This window comes from Carcharhinus amblyrhynchos, chromosome 26 (genome assembly GCF_965287045.1).
Source record: "Carcharhinus amblyrhynchos chromosome 26, sCarAmb.v2.hapA, whole genome shotgun sequence".
Taxonomy (NCBI): Eukaryota; Metazoa; Chordata; class Chondrichthyes; order Carcharhiniformes; family Carcharhinidae; genus Carcharhinus; species Carcharhinus amblyrhynchos.
In genome coordinates this window covers 14,756,302-14,780,558 of record NC_137349.1, presented here as the reverse complement: position 1 = coordinate 14,780,558, position 24,257 = coordinate 14,756,302, and the positions used below count along the sequence as shown (strand labels likewise).

Below are 24,257 nucleotides of genomic sequence, written 5' to 3'. Positions count from 1 at the left end.
AGGGGATCCACAGTTTCCTCCCTGGCCTCTCACAATGTTCTGCGATACACTTCATCAGGTTCCATGGATTTATCTACCTTGATGGGCTTTAAGACATCCAGCACCACCACCTATGTAATATGTACACTCCTCAGACATCACTATTTATGTCCCCAAAGTTCCCTTAGATCCATGCTTTTCTCAACAGTAAATACTGATGGGAAATATTCATTTAGGATCTCACCTATCTCTTGTGGATCTGCGCATCGATGATCTTTTTGATCCTTAAGAAGCCCTACTCTCTCCCTTGTTATTCTTTTGCCCTTTATGTATTTGTAGAAACTCTTTGGATTCTCCTTTGCCTCATCTGCCAAAACAATCTTGTGTCACCTTTTTGCTCTCCTGCACCCATTATACTCTTCAAGGGGTTCACTTGATCCCAGCTGCCTATGCATGTCAAGTGCCTCCTTCTTCTTCTTGACAAGGGCCTCAATATCATACGTCATCCAGGGTTCCCTATTTTGTTTTATGTCAGCCACTGATCTATTCTCATACTCTCTATTTGTCCCTTTTATTTCCTTTTTAAAGATTGTTTTATATTTTCTATATTCAGTTTGGTACTGTACTGTATTATGAACTTTTACATTTGTCATAAGCCCTCTATTATATGATCACAGAATTTCTACAGTGCAGGAGGAGGCCATTCAACCCATTGAGTCTGCACCAACTCTGACAGAGCATCTCATCCATGCCTTATCCCTGTAACCCCACATATTTATCCTGCTAATTCCCCTAACCTGCACATCTTGAGACACTAAGGCACAATTTAATATGGTCGATGCACCTAACCTGCACATCTTTGGACAGTGAGAGGAAACTGGAGCACCTGGAGGAAACCCACGCACACAGAGGGAGATCATGTAACTCCACACGGACAGTGACCCAAGCCGGGAATTGAACCCAGGTCCCTGGCGCTGTGAGGCAGCAGTGCTAACCATTGTGTCACCCTTTTCACTTCAACCCCTGTATCTTTAGTCATCAAGAGAACTTTCAGTGCCCTTCCTTTTCCCTTTAGTGGAATGTGTTGACGTTGTACCCCATTCGTCTCCTCTGGTCAATTCCTATTTGGTTTACCGATTCCGGATTCCACTGGGGCCAGATTCATTTTCAACTCTCTTAAGTTAACTATCCTTCAGCTAGTACTTTTGCATTTAACTGTACTTGTCCATGTTTACAAATTCCTCCATGCCCTCACTTATGTCTAATCTTGCCTGTCCCACAATCCTCCAAGATATCTGTACTCAACTAATTCTGGCTCAGATTTTAACCACGCCATCATTGGTGACAGTGCTTTTCACCTTAGAAGGACCGGGACCAATAACTTTGCAGGGGTACTCACTTGTACTGTGGAGGAGGATTTATAGTCGAGTGATAAGGGGATGGGAAAATGAGCTGGAAGACAGGAGAGGGAAACAAAGATGGAAATGAAAGCAACAAACGCAAAAGTGGAAAGCAAAGGAAACAAGCAGTAAATAGTACACAAAGATGTGTAAAAATGTTATAAACACAAGCTTAAAGGCACTGTATCTGGATGCATCGAGCATTCGTAGAATCTCTAACTATAGAAGGAAGCCATCTGGTCCATCAAGTCTGTATTGACCACATTCCCATTCAGGCTGTATTCCCATAACCCTCATTTACCCTGCTAATCGCCCAGACACTGGGGGCAATTTAGCATGGCCAATCAACCTAACCCGCACACCTTTGGACTGTGAGAGGAAACCGGAGCACCCAGAGGAAATGCACACAGACACGGGGAGAAAGTACAAGCTCCACACGGACAGTCACCTGAGGCTGGAATTAAACCTGGGTCCCTGGCACTGTGAGGCAGCAGTGCTGCCCACATTCACAATAAGATAGACAAATTAGCATGCAGTTAGATGTAAGCGGTCACAATATGATTGCAATTATGGCGACGTGGTTGCAGGGTGACCAAGGTTAGGAGCTGAATATCAACAAAAATTTGATATTTAGGAAGGACAGGCAAAAAGGAAAAGGTGGGTTGGTGATGTTAGTAAATCACAATAAGTTCAGTAGTAAAAAGGGGTATTGGCTTAGAAAATCAAGATGTGGATTCAGTCAGTGTGCAGCTAAGAAGCAACAAGGGTGGAAAACATTAGTGGGAGCTGTCTATAGTCCTCCCTAGTGGTAAGGTAAGGGATGATATGAAGCAGGAAATTAGAGATGTGTGTAACAGGTTGCTGCATCACTCATAGGTGATTTTAATTTACATATAGATGGGGTGAACCAAATTAGCAATAATATTGTGACAAATAAATTCCTGGAGTGTGTATGCATTGTTTCTTTTAGACCAATACATCAACAAACTAACTAAAGGAATGGATTCTCTTACATTTGGTACTGTGCATTGAGAAGGAGTTAATAATCTTGGTATGCATGGCCTTTTAGGGAATAGCGACCATAACATGATAGAATTCTTCATTATGATGGAAAGTGAAGAGGTCCTATCTGAAACTAGGATCCCAAATGTAAGCAAAGGAATCTACAAAGATATGAGGTATGAGTTGGCTGCAATAGATTGGGGAATTTCATTTAAAGGCATGATGGTGGATAGATAATGGCTAATATTTAAGGGGCATATGCATGCATTGCAACATTTATATGTTCCTTTCTAGTGCAAAAACAGAACAAGAAAAGTGACCCAACTATGACTAACAAAATAAATACAACATTAAATCCAGAGAAGAATCATGCAAAGTTGGTAGAAAACACCCTTTTCTATGGTTCTAAAGAAGAATTAAAGCAAATTAATATTATCAATGCTGGAGAAATTAATGGGACTGAAACCTACATATCCCTAGGGCCTGATAATCTACATCCTTGGATACTAAGGAAGATGGCCATGGAAATATGGTGATCATCTTCCAAAATTCTCTAGATTCTGAAACTGTCCCGGCAGATTCTAGTATGACAAATAAAAGGAGAGGGAGGGAGAAAACGGAATTACAGACTGGTTAGCCTAACGTCAGTAGAGAAAATGCTCAAGTCTTTTATAAAGAATGTAATAACAGGACACTATTAAGGAAAATATTGATGAGATTAGACAATATCAACATAAATTTATGAAAGGGAAATCACATTTGACATACTTCCTGAAGTTTTTTTGAAGATATAACTAGTATGATAAGGGTGAACCAGTAGATGTGATGTATTTGGATTTTCAGGATGTTTTTGAGGAAGTTAGTGTGAAAAATTAAAGCACAGGAATGGAAGGATAAGGTCCCCAGAAGGGTAAGGGGTTTTAGTTCAATTGAGCAGCATAGTCGGTGCAGGCTTGGAGGGCCAAAGGGCCTGTTCCTGAGCTGTAATTTTCTTTGTTGAGGGCAACATGTTGGCATGGATTGAAAATTGGTTAACAGACAGGAAACAGTGGGAATAAATTAGTATTTTTCAGAGTGGCAGACAGAGACTGGAGAGCTCCTATAGGGATCAATGATGGGCCCCAGCTATTTACAAATATATGTCAGTGATTTGGATGAGGAAACAGAATGTAATATTTCCAAGTTTGTTGATGTCACAAAACTAGCTGGAATGTACGTGTTGAAGAGGGTGTAAAATGGCTTCAAGGTGATTTGGAAGTTGGCAGATACATGGCAGCGGAGTATAATGTGGACAAATGTGAAATTATCTACTTTGGTAGGCAAAAAAGAATGGCAGAGATTATTTAAATGGTGATAGATTGGGAAATATGGCACACCTAGGTGTCCTTGTATACCAGTCACTGAAAACAAGTATGCAGGTTCCGCAAGCAGCTAGGAAGGCAAATGATATGTTGGCTTTCATTGAAGAGGATCTGAATACAGGAGCAAGGATGTCTCACTGCAGCCTGAAGTATTGTGTCCAGTTTTGTTTTCCTTACCTTAGATAGAATATACTTGCCGTAGAGGGAATGCAGTCAAAGTTCAGCAGACTGATCTTTGGGATGGCAGGATTTATGTGCGGTGAGAGATCGGATCCATTATACTTGTATTCACAGGAGTTTAGAAGAATGAGAGGGGACTTCATTGAAACATCTAAAATTCTGCCAGGGCTGGATAAACTGGATGCAGAAATGGTGGGGGGATTAAGAACAAAGGAGACGGGGATGGGCCATTTAGGACTGAGATGAAAAGAAATCCTTTCACTCGGAGGGTGACGAACCTGTGAATTCTTTACCTCAAAAGGCTGTGGAGGTCAAGTCACTGAATAAATTTGAAATAGATTTTTAGACACTAAAGGCAACAAGGGGATTGAGAAGAGAACAAGAGTGTGGCATTGAGATAGAGGGTTAGCCATGATCATATTGAATGGCAGAACAAGTCTGAGGAGTCGAATGGCCTATGCTTATTTTCTGTGTTTCTATGAATGATGTCCAGGTCTTGCTGCATGCAAGCATAGGCTGCTCCAGTATCTGAGGAGTAGCGAGTGGTTCTAACACTGCAGTTATTGATAACCATCCCCAATTCTGATGTTATGTTGGATGCAAGGTCATTAAAGCAGCAAAAGATGGTTGGACCTCGGACATTACTCTGAGAAACTCATGCAGTAATGTCCTGGGGCTGAGATGATTGGCCTGCAACAATCTTTCTTTGAGCAACTTATGACTCCAGCGGTTTTTACCCCCCACCCTCTCGGTTCCCATTAACTTTGCTTGGGCTCCTTGATGCACACATAATTAGATATTGCCTTCATGTCAAGAGTAGTCACTTTCACCTCACCTCTAGTATTCACCTCACATATCTAGGGGCATTTTGGTCTCAGGGTTTAATGAGGTCAGAATCTGAGTGGCTTTAGTGAAACCAAACTGAGCATTGGTAAGATAGCTGGGTCGTTGTCATTGTTGTAGCTTTATTGGAATAGCTAGGGAAGGGGTGGGACAATTACTGAACCACAGGTCCTCAGCATGAAATCTCCTCTGAATCTTCTGCCCCTTGCCCTAAAACTGTCCCTTGTGATTGACCCCTCAACCAAGGGGAATAGCTGCTCCCTAAGCACCTGGTCTGTTGGGATAGGGTGTGATTGTTGTCAGTGCAGTCTTGAGGGGCCAAATGGCCTGTAGGCATTTAATGATGTATACTTCTCCTAATTTTACACACCGCAATCATACACCCTTTAGCCTTCTCTGTTGTAAACAATTCAAGCCTGTCTAGCCTCTTTATAGCTCAAATGTTCAATCCCAGGCAACGTCCTGGTGAACCTGTTCTGTACCCCCTTTAGTGCAATCACATCCTTCCTATAGTGAGGTGACCAGAACTGCACACGGCACTCTAGCTGTGGCCTAACCAACAGACTGTACAGCTCCAGCATTACCGCCTTGTTCTTGTGCTTAGTGCCATGGCTGATAAAGGCCAGTGTCCCATATGCCATCTTAACTACTCTATTCACCTGTTCTGCTGCCTTCAGGGATCTATGAATAAGTACCCTAAGATCCATCTGTTCCTCTGAGCTTCCCAGTGTCCTGCCATTCATTAAATATCCCTCGTCTTGTTGCTTCCTCCAAAGTGCATCACTTTGAACTTATCAGGGTTATCTTTTCCTGTAACCTATGACCATCTTTATTATTACTCACTCTACCAATTTTGGTGTCGTTTGCAAACTTGCATAATATTTCCCGCATTTTCATCTATATCGTTTATGTCTATAACAAACAATGAGTCCCAGCACTGAACCTGTGGTGCACCACTAGATATGGGCCTCCAGTCACAAGAACCACCACCCTTTGTGGCAGGATTGTAGGACTTTAAATTGATCCACAGATTGTGGGACCACTTAGTTCTGTCTATAGCATGCTACAGCACTGTTTTAATGTGTGTGTAGCGCTGTGTTTGTAGATTCACAAGGTTGGCATCTGATGCTGCTCCTGACATGCTCTGCTGAACTCTTCATTGAACCACAGTTGGTCTCCTGTCTTGAAGATAATGGAAGAGTGAGGGATTTGCAAGATTGTGAGTTACAGATTGAAAACAATTCTGCTGTTAAAGACAGCCTCATAGATGAGCAGTTTTGAGTGACTGGATCTGCTCTGAGCCTCTCCCGTTTGACACAGTGATTGTACCTGACAATATGATGAACAGTGCCCTCAACATGAAGAGCAGATGACGTCTCCACAAAAATGCGTGGTGATCACTCCTACCAGCTGGATCACAGATAGATGCATCTGTAACAGGTGTCAGTGAGGAGAATTCAAGTAGGTTTTTTTTCTCCTCATTGATTTTAACACCACCTGCCGCAGGCTCAGTCTGGCAACTGTGTCCTTCAGGAGACAGCTGGTCCCCCCACCCCCTGCATGCACATACTCACACACCCCTCCAAGTAAATTTCATGTTCTTGCTACCCTCAGTGCTTTGTCCAAGGGTGCTCAACATGGAGGAACGAGGAACTCTGGTTCAGGTAGGAGGTAATCAACAGAAGATTTCATGGGGGTTCGGAATCATTACTGGGGACTCCCAGGACCAGTAGCTCCCATGAATGGGCACCAAACCATTTGGTAGTCTGCCCTACCAGTGGGGCAGGACTTACCTCAGGATGGTGATGGAGGAACTAGGGACAATGGCTGTAAATTATGATTCAATGAGTATGACTACATCAAGTTGCTCTTGATCAGTCTGAGGAATAGCTCTCCAAACTTTGGGATAATGTTGGTGAATAAGGCTTTGCATACAGATTAAGAGTAGGGCTAGGACACCTGGTCCCTCAAGCTTGCTTCACACTGTAAAATCCCTTCAGGATCTTGTACACTTCAGTTGAGTTATCAAGTTGACTCTGCAACATGGGATGCCTTTGTTTCCAGTGCCCAAATCAATGCCTTGTGGTCAGTCTGCTTTTATTGTTATTGACTTTTCTGTAGCAGTTTGGTGCAGCTAAGTGGCTTGACCGTTTCAGAGGGCACTTAAAAGTTGACCACTACAGTCCAAAAGATCAGATAGGTTTTTACAACAATTCAGATACTTCATGATTACTAATGAGACCAGCATTTTATTAATTAATTTCATTTAAATTCCTCCTGCTGCTGTGTTGGGATTTGAACTTGCATCTCTGGCGCATTAGTGCGGGCCTGTAGATTGCTAGTCCAATAATGGCACGTACTATTGTTCCCTACTCAGTTCTTCCCTCTCATTTAATCTGTCTCTCTGTATTCTTATGCTCCCCTCTCCGCTACTTACTATGCCACCAGTCCTCCAGGGAATACAAACCTAGACACTGCAAAAGGGAAAGAAGAGAGGAAATAACAAGTGAAGATCTGGAGTATTGTGATAGCTATAAGATAATGGATCAAGTAAAGAATAAGCAGCCTACAACCTAGAGGAGGTGTAAAAGGGGAAAACAGAATCACCACTAATGGTTGCCATCCAGAAAAAAGGAGGCAGATGTTATGATTTAAGATCATTGAACTCCACTGTTGAGACAGGAAGGCTGAAAAGTGCCTAATTGGAAGATTACTAACATTGCGCCACTCAAGTGTCAGGCGATAACTGTCTCCAGCAAGAGAGAATCTAACCACCACTACTTGACATTCAGTGGCACTCCCATCACTGAATCCCCCCCTGTAGATTGCTAGTCCAATAATGGCACGTACTATTGTTCCTTACTCAGTTCTTCCCTCTCATTTAATCTGTCTCTCTGTATTCTTATGCTCCCCTCTCCGCTACTTACTATGCCACCAGTCCTCCAGGGAATACAAACCTAGACACTGCAAAAGGGAAAGAAGAGAGGAAATAACAAGTGAATAACAAGTGGCTGATACTACTGGGCAGTCAGGCTTCAGAGCAGAAGCTAGCTCAATAGATCATAACTTTTATTTTTTTGTTTAGAGTAATGGGACTGCAAATTAACTTTTAACAAAATAATAAAACATTTAAGATTAACTATAATACAGAACTTCACTCCCACTACATCTTCACTGATGCACGCAAATCTGTAAGAATTACAAAAGTTATAAAATATATCTTGTACTCAGGAAGTAAGAAGTCTTACAACACCAGGTTAAAGTCCAACAGGTTTATTTTAAATCACAAGCTTTCATAAGCACTTCTTCATGACCTGTGCGACGACTTAATGTGACCACCCCAATCCAACATCTCCACATTGTAGTTCTCAGGAGCTACAGGGTCCATATAAACCAATAGGCAAATTGTGGTCAGACTCACCATTCTCTGAAACCAAGTGACAGGTACCGCCCAGTACAACTTCTGTAGATTCCTCATCAAATCCTCTCAGATCTAATTTCGCCTTTAACTCACCTCATTTCCTCCAAATAAAACGTTTTGATTTGGGCACCCACATGTGTCCTAGAAATGTCTGTCTCTTTATGGGTTATGTGGAGCAACCCTTGTTCCAATCCTACTCCGGCCCCCTCCCTGTGGAGGGAGAAACATAGCGTTAACATTTTGAATTTGTTTGGCCTCTGAAGAGGAGTCATATTATCTTGAAATGTTAGCAGTTTCTCTCTCCGCAGATGCCACCAGATACACTGAGTCTTTTGGATATGAGTTTTTATTAAGTTTATGTGAGCAGTAGCTGTGTGGAGACCAGCCCCTGGAGCCGTTGGTATGTGATAGTGATTGTGCTGTTGTATTGTGGTCATAGAGGTTCCAGAAAGTTCTTTGGCCAGTGTCTCGACTCCCGTTAATTTGTTTGTAACAAGACTGTTTCTGTTTGTTCTCAGTTACAGTTGCAGAAATCTCAGTATTTACAGTTGGGACAGAGTCGGGGCCAGTACTATGGAGGCTCCCTTCCCAACGTCAACCAGATCGGGAGCACCACTCTGGACCTCCCTTTTCAGGTGAGTTCATTTTTCAATTAAAAAGAAAAAGAATAAAAACTGGAGATTAAACAGGAGAATTATGATAAATGCATAACAAGTCCCTTATCAAAGTCAAGGAGGAAGAACTAAGAAAGGAGCCAATGCCTCACAAAAGTTGCTCCTCGTTCTTCACTCCGAGTTTACATTTGGATCTAAATTCACAGAATGTACTATGTAAATTTAAATAGTAAATTTACTATGTAAATTGTGAGTTTCAAAATCAGATGAGGATTTTTTTAAAAACTCTGTTCAACAGGTATGCAAATTCTAATAAAGAGCCCATTCAAAGTCATCTTTTGTATTTCACTCGGTGCTAGTACAAGAGCAGCTGAAGATCACTGTTTGTCTGTTGATCTGTACAGATCTGTGGCAGATACAGTGCTTCAGAAGGATGAAAGTTGGGATTTGGATTCAGGCCTCATTTCAAGGGCAGTGAGGAATGGGCAATAAATGCTGGCCCAGGCAACGATGCCCACATTCCGTGAATGAATTACCAAAAAATGCCAGCATCTTAGATTACCTGCAGCAGCTCTGTCTGATCCGATCCAGTCAGTCATGGGTGTCAGCAAGTGAAAGAGTTGCCTATTGTGACTGTTGCAAGAGACTACCCAATGTGAATGTCAGCTCACCTGTCATGTACTGTCTGGAGATTAGAACTTCTAGTCTGTGATCTACTTCTGCGATTTTAGAATTTACAAAACCATTCGCAATGAGTGATTAGTGGATAAAAGAGATCTGAGGATCTGGCTGATACTGCACTTGTCACAAGCTGCATCCCTAACTATCTGGGGAAGCAACAACATAAGAAAAAGAAAAGCTCACCAGTTTTATCTCTTGTATCTCTCACCCAATGTACAGTGATCCTTCTCTGCCATCCTGTTGCTCATTGGGTAAAGCAGGTTGGTTTGTGTGCTGCACTTGATCAGATTGATTCTCAGTCACTGGTGATGTTGTACCTGATAGGCCTCGTTCTGTTGAGTGCTGGCCAGGGATTGTGTTGTGGTGTAGCACAGCTGGATTATTGATCCACAGTAATAAAGTGCTGCTCAGCATTGAGTTGATGATTGCTGATGGATTCTGTACTCTGATCGTCAGTCAGTCAGTCAAATTGGTGATGTTAAAATCATCTGACTCCAAACTCCAGTTCTCAAACTGAATTTGAACTCTCTCTGAGCACCACATAAACAGGGAACACAGAGTGGAGGCAGTGTTGTGAGTCATAAGAACTAGGAGTAGGCAATTCAGCCCCTTGAGCCTGCTCTGCCTTTTAATATGATCTCACCTCAGCCTCAACTCCACTTAACTGCCCTTTCACCATAGCCCTTCAAACCCTGAGTAGTTAAAAATCTGTCCACCTCTTCCTTAATTTTATTCAAAGTCCTAACATCCTCACACTCTGGGGGAGTGAATTCTACAGACTCGCGCCACTTTGAGACAAATATTTCTCTCATCTCTGTTTTAAATCTTCCACCCCATATCCTAAAACTATGACCTCTAGATTGTCCTCCAAATAGAAGCATCTTCTCGACATCTACTTTGTCAATCCCCCTTATGATTTCATACTCCTCAATTAGATTTCCTCTCATTCTTCTAAACTCCAGGGAACATAGACCTAACCTGTCCAATCTCTCTTCGTAAGACAAACCCCTCATCTCTCAAATCAATCTAGTGAACCTCCTTGGAACCACCTTCAATGCAACTATAACTTTCCTCAAGTAAGGAGACTAAAACTGTACATAGTATTCTTAAGTGCAATCTCACTAATGCTTTGTACAGTAGCAGCAACACTGCTTTTATATTCCATTTCTTTAGCAATAAATGCCAAGATTCCATATGCCTTTGTTATTACCTGCTGTAGCTGCATTCGAGCTTTTTGCGATTCATGCACAAGAACACCCAGATCCCTCTACTTTCTGAAGTTTAACATAAGAACATAAGAAATAGGAGCAGGAGTAGGCCATCTAGCCCTTCGAGCCTGCCCCGCCATTCAATAAGATCATGGCTGATCTGTCGTGGCTCAGTTCCACATTCCCGCCCTCTCCCCATAACCCTTAATCCCCTCTCTTATCAAAAACCCATCAACCCGCGTCTTAAAAATATTTAGCGAGGTAGCCTCCACCACTTCAACGGGCAGAGAATTCCAGAGATTCACCACCCTTTGAGTGAAGAAGTTCCTCCTCAACTCTGTTCTAAACCGCCCCCCCTTTATCTTGAGGCTGTGCCCCCTAGTCCTACTATTCTTTCTGAGCGGGAAGAGTCTCTCCACCTCTATCCTATCCATCCCATTCATCATCTTATACGTCTCAATGAGATCTCCCCTCATTCTTCTAAACTCTAACAAGTACAAGCCTAGTTTATTCAGCCTCTCCTCATAGCTCAACCCCCTCAACTCCGGAATCAGCCTAGTAAACCTCCTCTGCACTCCCTCCAAGGCCAAAATATCCTTGCGTAAGTACGGCGCCCAAAACTGCACACAGTACTCCAGCTGCGGCCTCACCAATGCCCTATACAGCTGCAGCAAGACCTCCCTACTTTTATATTCAATCCTCCTCGCTATGAAGGCCAGCATCCCATTTGCCTTCCTGACCACCTGCTGCACCTGCAGGCTGGGTTTTTGCGACTCATGCACAAGGACCCCAAGGTCCCTCTGCACCGTCGCCTGCTGCAGTTTTTCTCCACGTAAGTAATAATCCTTCCTACCATTATTCCTACCAAAGTGGACCACCTCACACTTGCCAACATTAAATTCCATTTGCCATTTCCTGGCCCATTCGCCCAGCCTGTCTAGATCCTTCTGTAGGCTCTCCACACCCTCCGCACAATTTACCGTTCCACCAATCTTGGTGTCATCAGCAAATTTCGACACCCTACATTCGGTTCCCTCCTCCAGATCATCTATATAAATGGTAAATAGCTGAGGCCCCAGCACCGACCCCTGGGGCACTCCACTAGTCACCATCCGCCAATCCGAATAGCACCCATTGACCCCCACTCTCTGCCTCCTATTTGACAACCAATCCTCTATCCACGTTAACACCCTACCCCCAACTCCATGTCCCCTGACCTGCAATAACCTCTTGTGAGGTACCTTGTCAAACGCCTTCTGAAAATCAAGAAAGACCACATCCACTGGCTCTCCTCTATCCACCGCCCTAGACACATCCTCATAGAACTCCAGTAAATTTGTCAGACACGACTTCCCTTTAATGAAACCGTGCTGCGTCTGCTCTATCAAGCAATTCCTCTCAAGATGCCTCGCTATTTCCTCCTTGATGACGGATTCTAACATTTTACCTACAACAGACGTTAAACTAACCGGCCTATAATTCCCTGCCTTTTGCCTGGCACCCTTCTTAAACAACGGCGTAACATTAGCCACTTTCCAATCTTCCGGCACTTCCCCGGAATCCAGCGACGTCTGGAAAATAACCACCAAGGCATCCACTATCACCTCCGCCATTTCTTTCAGAACCCTCGGATGCATTCCATCCGGTCCTGGCGACTTGTCCACAATCAGCCCCTCCAGTCTGTCGAGCACCACCTCTCTCGTAACAGTAATGTCATTAAGACCCTCCAGTCCTACCACCTTTCCATCTCTAACACCCGGCAAATTATTCACGTCCTCCTCCGTGAAGACAGAAACAAAAAAGTTATTCAGGACCTCAGCCATATCCCCATCCCCTACCACTAAGTCCCCCTTCTCATCCTCTAAGGGACCAACGTTCACCCTCGCCAGCCTCTTCCTTTTTATATATTTATAAAAACTCTTGCTATCCTTTTTTATATTAAGCGCTAGCCCAGCTTCATAGTTTCTCCTACCCTTCTTTATCAACTTCTTTGTCAATCTTTGTTGACATTTAAACCTCTGCCAATCCTCTTCTCGCCCACTACTCTTAGCTACTCTAAACGCCTCTGCTTTTAATTTAACACTTTCCTTCACCACCTTCGTTATCCACGGCTTATTACCTCTCCTTCTACTGTCCTTTTTGACCATCGGAATAAATTTCCGCTGAGCACCAAGAAAGATCTCATTAAAGATTCTCCACTGCTCCTCAGCAGACCTACCTTCCAATGCGCTCCCCCAGTCCACATTCGCCAATTCTTCTCTCATCCTACCGTACTCCCCTCTGTTCAAACAAAGGACGCGCGTCCGGGAACCCACTTTCTTCTCCTCCTCCATCTGCACCAGAAACTCCACCATACAATGATCACTCTCCCCAAGAGGATCCTTCACCGCAAGGTCCCTAATTCTACCCGCCTCATTACATAACACCAGATCCAAGATAGCTCGCTCCCTTGTCGGCTCCAACACACACTAGTCCAGGAAACTATCCCAGCAGCATTCCAAGAGTTTCTCTCCATTTAGATAATTATTTGCCTTTGTATTTTTCCTACCAAAATGGATAACCTCAAATTTATTCATGTAAACGCCATCTGCCAAATTTTGTCCCATTCACTTAACCTATCCATATCCTTTTGTAAATTTCTTACTTAATTATCACAGCTTACTATCCCACCTATTTTAGTGGCATCTGCAAATTTGGCTATAGTACCTGCTTTTCCTGAATCCAAGTTATTAATATAGATTATAAATAGTTGTGGCCCAAGGACCGAACCTTATAGCACCCACTCGTTACATCTTGCCAACACGAGAAAGACCCATTTATCACAACTCTCTGCTTTCTGTTGGTTAGCTAACCCTCTATCCAAGCTAATAAATTACCCCTAATGCCATGTGAACTAACCTTTTGTGTAGCATCTTATCAGTTGCCTTCTGGAAGTACAGATATACTACAGCTACAGGATCCCCACCTTGTTACAGAACTCAAATTAGTCATATTATTTACCCTTCATAAAACCATGCTAACTCTGATGGATTGCATTTTACTTTCTAAATAACCTATTATTTCCTTTATGTTTGATTTGAACAATTTTCCAATGGCAGATGTTAAACTAATTGGCCCATAGTTTCTTACCTTTTACCTCTCTCCCTTTTTGAGTAAGGTTGTTATTTTAGCATTTTTCCAATCCACCAGAACCGTCCCCAGATCCAGAGAATTTCAGAATACTGTAACCAATAGATCCACTATCTCCAACGCCATTTCCTTTAAGACCCTAGGATGTAGGCTGTCAGACCCTGGGCTTGCCTGCCTTCAATCCCAGTAGTTTGTTCAATACTTTTTCCCAAGTGACTTTGATAGTTCTAAGTTTCTCCCTTTCTATAACGTTTGCATTTTCTGTTACCTTTGGGGTAATGCTCATGTCCTCTGGTGTGAAAACTGAGGCAAAATATTGAATGTGTCTCAGCCATTTCTGCATTCCCCACTATTAGCTCCTTAGCCTCATCTTCCAAAGGACCAATATTCGGTTTAGCTACCTTCTTCCTCTTTATGAATTTACGCTTTTTCTTGCGCTTGTTTTCTTTTCATATTTATCTTTGCTCTTTTTGTTACTGTTTGGTGACCCTTGTTGAGCTTTTAAAGCTTCCCAATTTTACAATGTGCTACTGTCCGTTGTAATATGATATGCCTTTGTTTTTATCTTTGTTATCCCTAACTTATTTGCTTAACCCTGGATGTCTGTCTATCCTCTTCCCCCCCCTTTCATCATCTTTACTCCTCTGGGACATATTTTGGTTGGGAGGACTTGAATATCTCAAATATCGGTCGCTGTTCATCAACTGTCCTACCTTGTAGTCTTGCTGCCTCTTTCACTAGGGACAAGTCTGTCCTCATGCCTATGTAATTTCCTTTGAATCCAGAATGATAATGCCTTCATTTGAAATTCTAGCATGTTATAACCACTCTTCTCTAGAAGATCCTTAACCATAATATCATTTATTTGCCCTATCTCATTACATGATACTAAATGTAGAATAGTCTGCTCCTAGCATGGTTCCCCAACATTGAGTGAGTGAATTTCCCTGTGTATAGGTGCTGTTCGTAAACATCGTTTTGCTTTCATATAAATGAGTACTTTTGCCTGAAGTTCTTGACTTAACCCTGTTTCCAGGGTTACTCAGTAGCCAGTGCAGGGTGACATCATCACCCTCCAAACAAGACAATGCTGCAAATGTTTCAGCTATCATTCATGTGAAGCGCAAGAAAGGGGCCACTTTAATTGGATGTCTTCAGTCAAAAAGTGGGAATGCAATAGACTTGTCTCTTCTCTGGGTGAATGACTGAGGTATAACAGCGAATTTGTGCTACATAGATGCAATGTGGGAGACCAGGACCGAAACTCTATCACCTCACCGAACACGGAATAAGAGCGGGCAAGGGTCAGATAACAGAAATCTCCGTTGACCTCAGGCGAGAATTTCTGGTCTCGCCTGAGTAAGGCTGTAAAATCCTGCCCCGAGGAACAAAATGAAACGGCCCTTCCTATAATTCAGATTTGACAGACAATTTGTAACTAAATAAGATTGATTGCTAGTGAAAGCAAAATACTGCAGATGCTAGAAACCTGAAATCAACACAATACTCAGCTGGTCAAGCAGCATTTTTGGAAAAAAAACAGTTAATTTTTCAATGCCAATGAGCTTGAATACAGCTGAGTTCTATTGTAGATCCTGCAATCCTCCTCAGTTATTCCCATCCCATCTTCAGTAACCCTTCTATGCCAAACACCAGTGGAACAGACAGATAATCTCAATCCAGTTTCATTCTGTGTCTGAACTCTGCAATCTACTAATTTCATCTGCAGAAACTTTGCCACAAGTGCAAAGATTCCTTCTCCATCTGCCGTTGGCATCTTGGCAACACTGCTTCAATCGATTCCAGTGTCCCTGGGTTAAGGAGTGGGGAAGTTGTCATTACTCCTGTGCTTGCTCGTTGTGTTAAGCTCGCCTGAAGGACTTTTCTAAATGTGCATCATACAGAACCCAAAACTGACTGAAGGTATGTTGCAGCAATCTACCTAGGTTAGAACTTCTGACTTCCACAGGTAGGGCTCGTAATAAAGTGAAACTTAAAACCAGTCACTGAGGTACAAATTCTGTACTATGTATATGATGTATAAAAGGCTAAACCTGACACCATTAGTTTTATCAAGGTGGAAAATAAAAGTTAATTCTAATTAGTCCAAGCCATGAAAAAGTCAGCATGTCTGAACCACATGTGCACAATACTGAAGGACTCCCCATGGTTGTATTGCAGACTCCGTTCCAATCATCAGCCTTGGACACGAGTAGATCGACCCGGCATCATGGCTTGGTTGACCGGGTCTACAGGGACAGAAACCGACTGGGATCACCACACCGCCGTGCCATTCCTGTTGACAAACACGGGCGCCAGATATCCTTCCTGTGTCAGTGTGGCATGGATACTGTGATCCAGAGCTGAAGCTTAGAGGAAAAAGACTTTGGTGAGGACATCTCACCAAGATTGCCAGGTAAAGCCTCACAAGAAGGGTAAGAGAAGTCACGTTGCTTTGATCTGTTGAGATCTACTCATGAAGGCCCCTTTGATAAATGATGTCCTGCCTTTGGACCTGGTCTGACAATATCAGTCTCGTGGCGTGGAGTGTTTTCAGGGAAAGTATTTGTGCCCTCTGAACTTTCTGCTCTCTAACATAATTATCATTTCTTCAGAATTAACACTCACTCATATAAGGGTGTTTTGCTATAGCTAATGCACATGTGGTTCTCAAGGATTATTAGTGATGTATTAATTACAAATGTAAGATTTTTGCCACATGAATTTGAGCGTAATGGTGTTTAAATCTAACTATTAATTTGACGCTATATATTTGCCTATGTATTATGTATGTAGTTATGCCAGATCGACAGCTGTGGTCCAAGAAGGCAGCCCACTGTCACCTTCTCAAGGGAAGGTAGGGATGGGCAACAAATGCTGGCTGTGCCAACAGTGCCCGCAACCCTGGAACAAATAATAATAAAAAAGTAAGGATGATTGATTTGACAATGTCAATAATTTGCATTTATATAGTGTCTTTAAAGTAGTATCCCAAGGTGCACTAGGAGCATTACAAATAAAATTTGATCTTAAATCATATAGAAAAATGTTAGGACATGTGATGAAAAGTTTGGTCAACAAAGTTAAACTTAAGGAACACCTTAAAAATAGGTGGGCAAGATTTGGAGGCGTAATTCCAGAGCTTAGGACCTAGGCATGACCAGGAGCAAAGACAATGGGAGATGAGCAAGAAGCCAGAATTGGAGGAGCCCAGGGAAGTCTGTGTGTTGTAGGGCAGGAGTAAGTTACCAAAATAGGTAGAGGTAAGTCCATGAAGAGATTTGAATACTAGAATGAGAATTGAATTGCTACAGGGTTGGGAGCCATTTTAGACAATGGGACCACAGAAAAGGAGTTGAGGCTGGTTTAGATCAGCCATGATCATATTGAATGGGGGGACCACTCCGTCTATTTCATGCGTTGTGTGACAGCTGAGGAGAAATTTTCACTGAGGGTTGTGTGACTTTGGAACTCTGCCTCAGGCAACATTGGAGTTGGGAGTCATTGAATATTTTAATGTGGAGGCAGAAATATTCTTATTCAATAAGGGAATTTTTGGGGGCAGATGGGAATGTGGAATTTGAAATGGAACAGATGAGACCTGATCTTAACTAATGGTGGATCAGCCTCAAAGATCCGAATGGCTGCCTTCTGCTCTGACTTCTTACGTTCGTATGAAAAGGAACTGTTTCTGGTAGCTGGAGGGTTGATCATAAAAGTGCACAGTGTGAAGGTAACTGGCAAAAGAATCAAAGGTGACATGAGGAAAGAAATGCCTATGTACCTGATTGGTTAAGATTTGGAATGTACTGCACATAGAGATTCAATAGCAGACCGCAAAAAGGAATTGGATAAATACTTGAAACAGGAAAAAAAATTCAGGGATATAAGAGTGGGGAAGTGGGCCCAACTTCATTGCTTTTTGAAAAAGTTAATGTAATCATAATGGATCAAATGGCCAACGTGTGTGCTGTTACATTCTGTGATCTTAAAGCTAACAAAGGCATAGATGAGAATTTGAGCAACTGATGTGCTGATGCAGTGACACACTTGGGTGATGTTAAGGAGATGGAGAGGAAATGGGGTTGGAAGCTCTATTCCAATAGGATGTAAAGATTTTTATTGAGTTTTACTGCAGTGGGTATTGCTCCACAGGAGAGGAGCTGTGTGTAAAATATTTAATTTTCTGCACAGTGAACAGTTTGTTGCAGAATCCGTTCTGTTCTCTGAAGTTTCCTTGACTCCACAGCACGCAGACAGCTGTCCGTATGGTTCGGTCTATCTATCGCCCCCAGCTGACACCAGCTGGAGAAGGTGAGTGACATTTTCCTAAATTAAACTTCCAATCTCAGTCTATCTGTTGGAATCCATGCATTGTAACAAATAGATGTTTTAATAATTGGAGTTAAGAATTTAAGAAATTAATACTTTGACCTTTGTGGCACCTCGGTATATGTGGGAATGAGGCTGACCCAAGAGGCAGTGAGGGAGAATGACTTTCAGGGGAACAAAGGCAGGTGGATCAGTGAGCATAGGTAGGGTGGGAAGGAAGAAGAGGTGAGATCTGATGGGAGGGCGGCAGAGTGGACCTGGACATTAGAGACATTTGAGTCTGTTGTCTGGGATGAAACATGTAAATAATGAAGAGAGGTTGGATAGGCTTGGGTTTTCTTCTCTGATGTGGAGATGCCGGCAATGGATTGGGATAAGCATAGTAAGAAGTCTCAAAACACTAGATTCAAGTCCAACAGATTTATTTGGTAGCAAACGCCACCAGCTAGCTAAATTATTATTGATTTTACAAGCATGTAAATAATGTAGAAGGTGTAATAATTTATATTCATTCTCACCCACCTTTTCAGTAACTAGTTAGTACTGGACATTAAGCTCATCTTTCTCCAGAAAAGTACATGCATGACATTGGCTGAGGGTCCAGAAAGAATTGACAGATGGTGAAATGGTAGCAGGGCTGTCCTTACTCTGTGATATGTGCACAGCACAGAGGTTTCTCATTTTTGAATGAAGCACCTTTATCTGTTTTCACTGATCTGTTTTATATTCTTTCTGGGTTACTGTCAGTCCATCACACTTGTGCCTGATTATCACAAATGATACACATTTTTATTTCAGGACCAATTCAGACTCTGCCCTGCACCAGAGTACGATGAATCCCACCGCTCAGGATCCATTTAATGGGGGCTCCCAAGAAACACAAGAACAGCACAAGCGAGGTGAGGACAGTGTTCAATCTGCGGGTTCTGGCCCTCCAGTGAGTGATGACTCACTAGGGCTACCCTTACTGACCTTTCAGACAGAACGCTCATGCATTTGATATTTCTGACAATTTCTCTCAGATACATGCACTGGCAAATGCAAACTAATAGACTGTTCATTCAAAGCTGCAGAGCCATGAAAGCAGCAGCTCTAAGGAAGGTAGGATGGCTGTGTTTGTTATCTATTCATTTACAGGATGCGAAGTACAAATATAGTCCCAATTTTTGTATCATTAACTTTTTATACCTGTGGAAAGTGCACCAGAAACTGATTCCTGAAGCCCTTACTGGAAAGCAATTTGTCATGTCCTAATGGAATCTAAGCTGAGCATAAGGTTATTGTTGAGTAAATGCTGCTTGATAGCACTGTCAACAAGACCTTCTATCATTTACCTCATGATAGAGACAGATTGGAGGGTAGTAATTGGCTGGCTTTGAATTGTCCTGCTTTTTAAGACCAGGCCGCAATTCTGTGTGGGTGCCAGTGTTGTGGCCGTGCTGGAGCAGCTTGCTGAGGAGAATGGTTAGTTCTGCAGCATAAGTCTTCAGTACAACAGCCAGAATGTTGCCAGATCCTGTAGCCTTTGCTGTCTTCGGTGTGCTTAGTCATTTGTAGAATCCTAAAGTGCAGAAGAGGTCATTCAACCCATTGAGTCCGCATCAACCCTCTGATAGAGTACATTACCCAGACCTTCTCCCTCACCCATCCCCATAACGCCACACATTTAAGATGGCTAATCTCCCTAACCTACACCTCTTGGGACACTGGGGGGGTAATTTAGCATGGCACTTAACCTCACATCTTTGGACTATGGGAGGAAACTGGAGCACCCAGAGGAAACTTGAGCAGACATGGGGAGAACTTGCAAACTCCACAGGGACAGTCACCTAAGGCCGGAATTGAACCCGAGTCCCTGCAACTGAGAGGTAGCAATGCTAATCACTGTGCTGTCCAAATTTATTTGGCTGAAGACTGGCATCTGTGATGGTAGGGAGGAAGCTGAGGTGGATCATCTACTTGGCACGCTAGCTAAGAAGGTTGCAAGTGCTTCAGTCTTGCCATTTTCAGGGAACTGTGGATCTGCACGCCTAGGTCCCTTTGTATGTCTCCTATTTCTAAGGGCCATACCATTTACTGTATACTTCTGCAGTAGACCTTCCAAATAGCATCACTTCACACTTGGTTAAATTCTATCTGCCATCTTTCGGCTCAGGTCTGCAGCCGATTTATATCCTGCTGTATCCTCTGACAATCCTCCTCAACATCCACTACTTCCCCAATTTTTGTATCATCTGCAAATTTACTAATCCGAGCACCTACAGGCCTTTCGGGCCTTCAAACCTGCACCAACCATGCTGCCCCACCGAACTAAAACTTCCTACTCTTCCCACCTATTCGTAGATTTGTCCAGACACCCCTTAAAAGTCACTATCATATCAGCTTCCACTATCTCTCCTAGTCGTGAGCAGGCACCCACCACCCTCTGTGTTTAAAAATTTGTCTCGTACGTCTCATAAGAACATAAGAAATAGGAGCAGGAGTAGGCCATCTAGCCCTTCGAGCCTGCCCCGCCATTCAATAAGATCATGGCTGATCTGTCGTGGCTCAGTTCCACTTTCCCGCCCTCTCCCCATAACCCTTAATCCCTTCTCTTATCAAAAACCTTGTCCCTTGCACCTTAAGCCTATATCCCCGAGTAATTGATGCTTCCATCCTGGGAAAAAGCTTCTGACTATCCACTCCATCCATGCCCCTCAATCTTGTAGGCCTATCAGGTTGCCCCTCAACCTCCATCATTCCAGTGAGAACAACCAAGTCTCTCCAACCTCTCCTCAAGCTAATGCCCTCCATACCAGGCAACATCCTGGTTAATCTTCTCTGTACCCTCTCCAAAGCTTCCACATCCCTTCTGGTAGTGTAGTGACCAGAATTGAACACTATATTCCAAGTGCAGCCTAACTAAGGTTCTATAAAGCTGCCACATGACATGCCAGTTTTTAAACTCAGTGCCCTGGCCAATGAACGCAAGTAAGCCATAATACATCCTGACTACCTTCTCCACGTGTGTTACCACTTTCTGTGATCTGTATACCTGTACATCTAGATCCCTATGCCTTTCAATACTCTTAAAGGTTCTGCCATTTACTGTATATTTCCTATTTGTATTAGACCTTCCAAAATGCATTATCTCACATTTATCCAGATTAAACTCCAAATGTCATCTCTCTGCCCAAGTCTCCAACTAATCTATGTCCTGCTGTATCCTTTGACAGTCCTCATCACTATCCACAATTCCATCAACTTTTGTGTCGTTTGCAAACTGACTAATCAAACAGTTACAATTTCCTCCAAATCATATGTTACAAACAGCAAAAGTCCAGCACTTATCGCTAAGGAACGCCACTTGTCACAGCCCTCCATTCAGGACTGCACCCTTCCACTGCTACTCTCTGTCTTCTTTGACCGAGTCAGTCCTGTATCCATCTTGCCAGCTCACCTCTGATCCCGTGCGACTTCACCTTGTGTACCAGAATCCTCTGAATCATTTATATATTCAACAAACAACAGAGACCCCAGCACTGATCCTCGTGGAACATGCTTGTCACAAACCTCCAGTTAGAAAAGTACCCTTCCACTGCTACTCTCTGCTTTCTATGCCCAAGCCAGTTCTGTATCATTTAACCAGCTCGTCTTGGATCCCAAATGACTTCACTTTCTGTAACATGAGGAACCTTATTGAAAGTTTTATTAAAGTCGATGTATACAACATCCACTGCCTTCCTGGCTTAATTTTTCTTGTCACTTGCTCAAAGAACTCGTGAAGCAAGACCTCCCCTTTGTAAAACCATGCTGCCTATCATTAATAAGCCTATACTCTTCCAGATGTGAGTACATCTTATCCCTCAGAATCTTCTCCAATAACTTGTCCACCACTGATGCAAGGCTCACAGGCCTGTAATTTCCCATACTGTCTCTTCTGCCCTTCTTAAACAGAGGAATAATGTTGGCTAGTCTCCAATCTTCAGGTACCTCACCGTGGCTAAAGAGGATACAAAGATTTTGACCTCAGCAGTTTCTTCCCTTGCGTCTCTTAGTATTCTGGGATAAATCATATGTGGCCCTGGGCACTTGTCCACCTTAATGTTTTTCAAAACCTTCAATATCCTCTCCCTTTTTATCTCAACATGTCCTAGTTGTTGTATGGTACTATCACCATGCTAAATGGACAGACTTTGAATAGATCTTGCAAATCAAGACTGGGCATCCATGAGGCATTGTGCGTCATCGATAGCAGTGGAACTGTACTCCAGCGCAATCTGCAACCTCATGGCCCGGCATATCCCCACTCAACCATTACCATCAAGCCAGGAGATCAACCCTGGCTCAATGGAGAGTGCAGGAGGGCATGCCAGGAGCAGCACCAGGCATACCTAAAAATGAGGTGGCAATCTGGTGAAGCTACCAAACGGAACTACTTGCATGCCAAATGGCAAAAACAGCAAATGATAAACAGAGCTAAGTGATCCCATAACTAGTGGATCAGATCTAAGCTCTGAAGCTCTGTCACAGTCATGAATGGTGGTGGACAATTAAACATCTCACTGGAGGAGAAGGCTCCACAAATATCTCCATCCTCAATGATGAAGGAGCCCAGCACATCAGTGCAAAGGATAAGGCTGAAGTATTCACAGCAATCTTCAGCCAGAAGTGCCAAGTTGATGATCCATCTCAGCCTCCTTCAGTGGTCCTTAGCATTTTAGATGCCAGTCTTCAGCCAAATCGATTCACTCCATGTGGCATCAAGTTGGAGGCATTGGATACAGCAAAGACTGTGTGCCCTGATAACATTCCAGCAATAATACTGAAGACTTGTGCTCCAGAATTTGCCGCTCCCCTAGCCAAGCTCTCCCAGTACAGTTACAGCACTGGCATAAACCCGACAATGTGGAAAATTGTCCAGGTATGTCCTGTACACACAAAGCAGGACAAATCCAACCCGGCCAGTTACTACCCAGTCAGTCTACTCTCGATCATCAATAAAGTGATGGAAGAGGTCATCAACAGCGTTATCAAGCAGCACCTGCTCAGTGATGCCCTGTTTGGGTTTCACCAGGATCACTCAGCTCCTGACCTCATTCCAGCCTTGGTTCAAACATGGACAAAAAAGCTGAATTCCAGAGGTAAGGTGAGAGTGATAGCCCTTGACATCAAAGCTGCATTCAACCGAGTGTGGCATCAAGGAGCCCTCGTGAAATTAGAATCAAATGGGTATCTGGGCAAACCCTCTGCTGGTTGGAGTCGTACCATACATAGGAAGATAGTTATGACTGTGGAGGGTCCGTCATCCCAGCTCTGGGACATCACTGCAGGAATCCTTCAGGGTTAGTGTCCTAGGCCCAACCATCTTCAGCTGCTTCATCAATGACTTTCCCTCCATCATAAGGTCAGATGTGTTCGCCAACGATTACATAATGTTCAGCACCATTCATGACTCCTTAGATACTAAAGCAGTCCAAGTAGCAAGTAACATTTGCGCCACCCAAATGCCAGGCAATGGCCATCGTCAATAAGAGACACTGTTAATCACCTGCCCCTTGACATTCAATGGTGTTACCATCACTGAATCCCCCACTGTCCACATCCTTGGGGTTACCATTGACTGGAAACTCAACTGGACTTGCAACATAAACACAGTGGCTACAAGAGCAGATCAGAGGCTAGGAAAACTGTGGCGAGTAACTCGCCTCCCGACACCCCAAAGCCTGTCCACCATTCCGCAAGACACAAGTCAGGAGTGTGATGGAATTCACCTCACTTGCGTGGATGAGTGCAGCTTCAACAACACGCAAGAAGCTTGCCGCCATCTAAGACAAAGACAAGGCATCACATCTACAAGTATCCACTCCCTGTGGCACTGATGGTCAGGAGCAGCAGTGTGTACTATCTACAAGATGCACTGCAGCAATTAACGAAAGATCCTAAGACAGCACCTTCCAAACCCACAACCATTTCCATCTAGAAGTACAAGGGCAACAGGTACATGGGAACACCTCCACCTATAAGTTCTCCTCCAAGCTGCTCACTGTCCTGACATGGAAGTATATTGCTGTTCCTTCGCTGTCACTGGGTCAAAATGCTTGAATCCCCTCCCTAACGGCATTGTG

The 24,257-nt window shown here is 43.3% G+C and overlaps 1 protein-coding gene across 2 annotated transcripts in view; it reads left to right on the top strand.

Annotated features, from left to right (window-relative positions):
* LOC145358817 (CREB-regulated transcription coactivator 1-like) overlaps positions 1 to 24,257 on the top strand; it is an 85,045-nt gene that overhangs the window by 5,382 nt on the left and 55,406 nt on the right. For both annotated transcript variants that reach the window (XM_080213127.1, XM_080213126.1), the window contains exons 2-5: positions 8,705 to 8,821; positions 16,000 to 16,137; positions 18,071 to 18,132; positions 18,949 to 19,049. In XM_080213127.1, the coding sequence (XP_080069253.1) occupies positions 8,705 to 8,821; positions 16,000 to 16,137; positions 18,071 to 18,132; positions 18,949 to 19,049 (418 nt within the window). The remainder of the gene's footprint in view (positions 1 to 8,704; positions 8,822 to 15,999; positions 16,138 to 18,070; positions 18,133 to 18,948; positions 19,050 to 24,257) is intronic.